The 6000-nt window shown below is 39.0% G+C and overlaps 1 protein-coding gene across 1 annotated transcript in view; it reads left to right on the forward strand.

Moving 5' to 3' along the window:
- Positions 1–5503, forward strand: part of Fap (fibroblast activation protein alpha) — a 75886-nt gene extending 70383 nt beyond the window's left edge. Inside the window, exons 23-27 of the mRNA XM_027420318.2 lie at positions 1415–1514; positions 2636–2700; positions 3201–3273; positions 3554–3627; positions 5155–5503. Coding sequence (XP_027276119.1) covers positions 1415–1514; positions 2636–2700; positions 3201–3273; positions 3554–3627; positions 5155–5259 — 417 coding nt within the window. The 3' untranslated portion in view covers positions 5260–5503. The remainder of the gene's footprint in view (positions 1–1414; positions 1515–2635; positions 2701–3200; positions 3274–3553; positions 3628–5154) is intronic.
- Positions 5504–6000: the final 497 nt, after the last annotated feature.

Genomic DNA, 6000 nt, shown 5'->3' on the forward strand with positions numbered 1-6000 from the left:
ATCTAGGAGCAGTCTTGCTGTCCTACTAATTAAAGCAAATTATTTTCATAAGTGAAATTTCAAATCATATAGAGAATTTCACTTACCAAAGTGATTTTTAAAATCCAAATGTTCCTTCTGCTTTTAAAATATATTTTCCCCTATTAAAACCTAGTTCTCCAAATATAATAAAAAAAGAGGCCATGGTATAATTGGAGTAGCCTATTTTATTCTGTGTTTTGCAGCTAAAGGCCCTCAATAAAATTCCCCAAATATGGAAACATAAAACCACAAACTACTTAGAGGATTCTTCATTTAACTGTTAAATTCAACAAGATTCTTAGCTAGGCTTCCACTACTTATATCTCTTGGATTAAGAATGGGCCCGCTTGCCCCCTTAGGCCCCCCATCCTTCTGTAAATACTAACAGATTAGGAGAAGGTGTGATTTGCATGACCGCAGGGGAAAGTTGCAGGGTCCCATGTGATGTGGACAGGTGTCCCTGCATCAAGGCTCACAAAAGCACAAGAAATGACTTTCTAATCTCCAGTGCATTGATTTTAGTCCATATCCCAGAGGACTACTTAGTCCATGTTCCCAGGAGTAGCATTTCTTCCAGGCCTATCTGTATAGGCAAGCTTTACTTTCCAAGAGGAAATTAAACCCCCTCGTTATATCCTATTCATTTCTTTACATCTTTGAAAAAACTCAACTGGCTAAGTCACATGGAACTTCTCTGTGAGGGATACTGTTCCTGACACACCCACCCCTGATCTCTTGGGGAGAGAACTCTTTGAGACCTAAACTACTCCCATCTCCTTTAGTATTTCTTTACTCTTTTGTGAAATTAGTAAGAAGAAATAAAAGGTTTTGAGGGACACCAACAATTTTCCTTTTTTTAAGCTACTGTGTCAGAATGCCTCAAATGAGCATATGCAACTACACAGCACAAACGCCGGCCATGCTCTGTTCATGAATGAGGCAAAAAGGTAGCTACAGATTCTGCATCACAGGACTTCTGTGAACTTTGGAAACTATCTTACATTTGCATTTGCAAACAATTTCCTTTTTCTATACATCTCTTTCAAGTAGAAGCTTGGGCTTTTTTGTGTGTTTGTTTGTTTTCTAACAAAGTGCTAGTTAGAAAGAACTAAAAGAAGTTTTGTGTCTTTATAGAAACTTTGTAATTATATTTATCTCTTAAACTTTGCCTACCCTGTATTCAGGGAGTCTGATCAGGACATTAATTTCTTCCTTATATAGCAGAGCTAAAATTACTAGTGGTGCTTGCTGCTAGAGTGCAAGGTGGGCATTGAACCTGTGCTATGCATACCCTCATCTCCCCTCAGTCTTTATTGTTAGTAACTTCATTTTAAAAACAAAAAGAAACTTGTGAGCACATATCTGGGACTGACCAATAACAATGTCTCTGCAGTCCTACGGAGGTTATGTTTCATCCCTGGCCCTTGCATCCGGAACGGGTCTTTTCAAATGTGGAATAGCAGTGGCTCCAGTCTCCAGCTGGGAATATTACGGTATGGAAACATTTCATAAATGTTGCCGTGAAAACATTTAACACATAATTACTCTATATTTGAGGTTGCTAGGAAAACAAATTATGCAGTAAAGTTCACCCCAGCATCACTGGAGAAAATATAATCTATAAACGAGGTTGTTCATATAACCCATTATTATCTTGCTATAACCACCTTTAGTGGTTGAGGTCTTAAGAGGAAGAACTCTTCAGAAATCTGGTGTATCTTATTTTCTCCCAGAAAAAAACTGAGTCCCTGTTGAAACAAATGTTTAACACCAGAGCTAACTCTGTTTTTGAAGGCACATAACTCCAGCAATGGTGGCTTTTAAGCATATCTTTTGCAAAGTCAGGCTGGGGGCCAAGGAATAATTCACCTTCACACTACAGTGTGTAGCCCAACTCCTTTACTTCACAAGTCAGAGAAAAATGTGGTGTGTGTGTGTGTGTGTGTGTGTGTGTGTGTGTGTGTGTGTGTGTGTGTGTGTGTGAATTGGGAAATGTCCATTCTTGTGTATGCCTGTTTTTATGATTAACCTCAATGCAGAATGCTTATTTGAAATTAACTTTAATAATTATGCAAAAATGAAAAATAGATTCTTCTAGATTCCCTTTCCCATGCTGGAGTAAAAGTGAGACATCGATGCTGTACAAGGAACCTTCTTTATTCAGAAAGATATGTGTTTGTGTGTTTGAATGTGTGTGTATGGTATTGAGTCGAGTAAGTCTGGGAGACACATTTTCATCCCAGATGCAACCAGACACCAGTGAAGGGACCAGAGGTGGTGGATTTTGCAGTTTAGTTTTAAAATATAATGAGGCCATTCCCATCTCAACATTCCCCCATGGAGTGCATTTGAAAAAGCTTAAGAGCAGCCTGTAAAAGGAAAGGCTCAGATACTCATGTTTCCATAATTGTCTGCATTGTTTCTCGAGCCTCAGTAAGGTGAGCTGCAGAAAGGACACCTTCATTGAGGACAACCATAATATCAAGTAAAACAAGAGCATGCTTCAAGGGCTCCACATGGGAGAACTGGGGAACAATTACTAATGTAGGAGTTACATAAGGCATGAGATGATATGTATAAAGTGGAAATAACACATCCTTCTGTATTTTCACAGCATCTATCTACACAGAGCGATTCATGGGCCTCCCAACAAAGGAAGATAATCTCGAGCACTATAAAGTAAGCATCTACCCTGGTATCTAGGTCACTAATTTATTTCAAATGTGTTAAGTCATTTTAAAACAGTGATTCCGGGTTTTGCAGATTCAGTTCTAGATCCCCAGGCAAAAATTAAGATCTTTTGTTCACTGGAATGCATCACTAGAATGAACTTTTACTCTTTGGGGATTCTATTCTCCCACCATCCTCCTCCCCCTAACCTCCCTTTTCTCATCTTCCCTCCCCACCCCCAATGCCTACACAGCTTGAACGGGCATCATTTATGCCTAAGGTCTCACTCATATGTAACATATGACACATAAACTTTCAGTTTCTCAAGCTAAGAATCAGATGGAAGTAATGCAAATGATGATGAAAATGTGTTGCTCTGACTCTTAAATATTTATCAACCAAAGCAATACATAATTTCAGTATTGGTGCGAAGTCCATTGCACAATGATTTAGCTAGTTTTCTATTAGAACTTGCAGCAACTAAAATGTTAATTTTTCTTCTTTTCCAGAATTCAACTGTGATGGCAAGAGCAGAATATTTCAGAAATGTAGACTATCTTCTCATCCACGGAACAGCAGATGGTGAGGTTTAAGCAAGACTCTTACACATAAAAATACTGAGCCAGCATCACTTTGTTTAAGAAACATTAAGCATCTTCCTATGCCTGTGCTCAGGGTCAGTACCTAAGAGTCAGGGACATTTCCATATCTAAGCGTGATCACTCACTGCTGACAATGTCAAATGCATGACTAGATAATTGTTGGTGTTCATTTCCAGGCAGTACATTGTCACTCTAGGCTTTCTGGTATTTAGCAGCACTTTAACTCTCTCTCTCTCTCTCTCACTCTCTCTTTGTTGCAGATAATGTGCACTTTCAGAACTCAGCACAGATTGCTAAAGCTTTGGTTAACGCACAAGTGGATTTCCAAGCCATGGTACATGATTCTGTCTTACCCTTGTTCATGGTCTTTGACCACCAAGCTAAAAGAAAGGGGTCTTGCATAAACTTATATAGTTATTTATTTAGTATAACCTGAAAACACAGCTGGTGAGTAGAAAAGGCAGAATATAAGTAAACGAATCAGACTTTTTCTGAATCCCTTCAAGGACTGGAGGTAAGCCAAACCACCTATGTCATATAAAATGACCCGAATCATATAAAATGAAGTCATTTATAAGATTAAATGTCTCAGGTAGTTAATGGTTCTGCAGTCCTGTGTGCTTAAGTGTAGGCACATCAGAGTTCCTCCAGAACCTAGGAGTCACAGAGCAGCTAAAAGGTTCTGCTTATTCAGTAAGAAGAAATTGTGAAATGTTACCAGAATCTCAGTGAATTTCCACACTTCCATTCAGCCAGAGATCAGTTCATCTGTGTGTGCTCAGTGCCTGGCACACACATTCCAGGTTTCAAGAAGAATGAGGAATGGGATCCGAGGAGGCAATAAGGCCAAGAGTTAGAGCAGCCATTGGTAGCTGAGGTGCCCCTGCTTCAGTAAATATATTTTCTCCCTCAATTGCTTGTATTGGACAGGACTCCAGGAAGGGAGTTCCTCAGCTTTTAGAAGTTTGTAATTTTTTTTTTTTTTTGGTTTTTTCCAGACAGGGTTTCGCTGTGTAGCTTTGAAGCCTATCCTGGCACTCGCTCTGGAGACCAGGCTGGCCTCAAACTCACAGAGATCCGCCTGCCTCTGCCTCCCGAGAGCTGGGATTAAAGGTGTGAGCCACCAACGCCTGGCTAGAAGTTTGTATTTTTAAAATGTAATTTACAAGAAGTGAGATGAGGTTTTTATGGCCTTTGTTTATTGTGACTTCCTAAAAGAAATTCAACTCAGTAAATTTTATAGCATTACATCAACCTTTGCCACCCTTATTCAATGAAGACAATAATCCTACTGGAATCTCTCCAACAATAAAGTTTTAAGTTATATTATCCCCCTTTTTTTCTTTTACAGTGATTTTTTAAGTCCTACAAAATGTATTTATGATTATATGTAATATACTACTTTGTGGGTTTTTCTAAGACAGAATTAGATTTATAGGTCAAAGCTTCATGGAACTTTTGAGCTACCCACTATCCCTAGAGAAAATTAAATACCATGTTTTTTACTTTTCACATGAAAAACCAAAATGCTAGAGAACCAAAGTAACAGACCCAGTGTACCAGTTCTGGGAGCCAAGACTCTTGATTCTAGTCCCCAGGATGCTGGCCATTAGAACAGCTCACCCTCTAGGAGGTAAAACCTAAAGTTGAAGATTATAAATGGTACTGGATATTGATAAGAACTCTACTTTCTCTTGCTCCAAGTGTTTGCCTGCGAATGATTGTATTTATTAAAAGGTTCTTAAAAGAATCTTCCAAAACATATTAGGAAACTAACTGTGATTTTAGAGCACAAGAAAATCAAAGCTAGGTGTGTTTTATAGCTCTAGGAATAAAACATGTTCTTTCCATTGTGTTGCAGTGGTACTCTGACCAGAACCATGGCATATCCTCTCGAGGGTCCACGAAGCACTTATATATCCACATGACCCACTTCCTCAAACAATGCTTTTCTTTATCGGACTGAATCAACGCAGGTATTAGCCTATATCACAGTCTGAGAGCCTCACATGGATGACTTGTACCCATGGATATTATCAAGGCCGCTGATCATCTAGGAGGGCTCAGAAGTTCAAGCTCAATATTGTTTACATTTTCTTACACTCTGTGAAAGGAGAAGGTAAAAAAGAGCCACAAACACATCTCACTTTGGACACAATGTTCTATCTCCTGTTCACTTCAGGGGAAATAAAGTCAGCAAGTTCAAGTTATGTCATGTCGTTTGTGTGCACTAACTTCAGGCTCTGTGCCCTGATGTGGAAAAATGCTTCTTTAGGAAAATTATATGACTAATATGGTGATCATAGAGGATAAACTTGGTGAAGTTTGGGGTTTTGTAATGAGAACCCAAAATACTGGGACAAATAGCATAGAGTACAGAAAAGCACAGCTTAGAACATGCAATGAATCAGGTCTGAGATGTTTGCACTTTCTGCTGTCCCTCCAAGAAATGTTTATTAATTTTAATTCCAAAGATTTCTCCAGCATTGCCAATGTGTTGCTATAAAGCTGGACTTTTGAATCCAGGCCCCTTTTAAGAAATATACTAGGCACTAGGGAAATTCCCAGAAATCCACAAGGATGACCCCAACTAAGACTCTAAGCAATAGTGGAGAGGGTACCTGAACTGACCATCTATTGTGATCAGATTGAAGACTACCTTAATTGTCATCATAGAACCTTCATCCAGTAACTGATGGAAGCAGAT

Source organism: Cricetulus griseus, chromosome 6, assembly GCF_003668045.3.
Source record: "Cricetulus griseus strain 17A/GY chromosome 6, alternate assembly CriGri-PICRH-1.0, whole genome shotgun sequence".
NCBI lineage: Eukaryota > Metazoa > Chordata > Mammalia > Rodentia > Cricetidae > Cricetulus > Cricetulus griseus.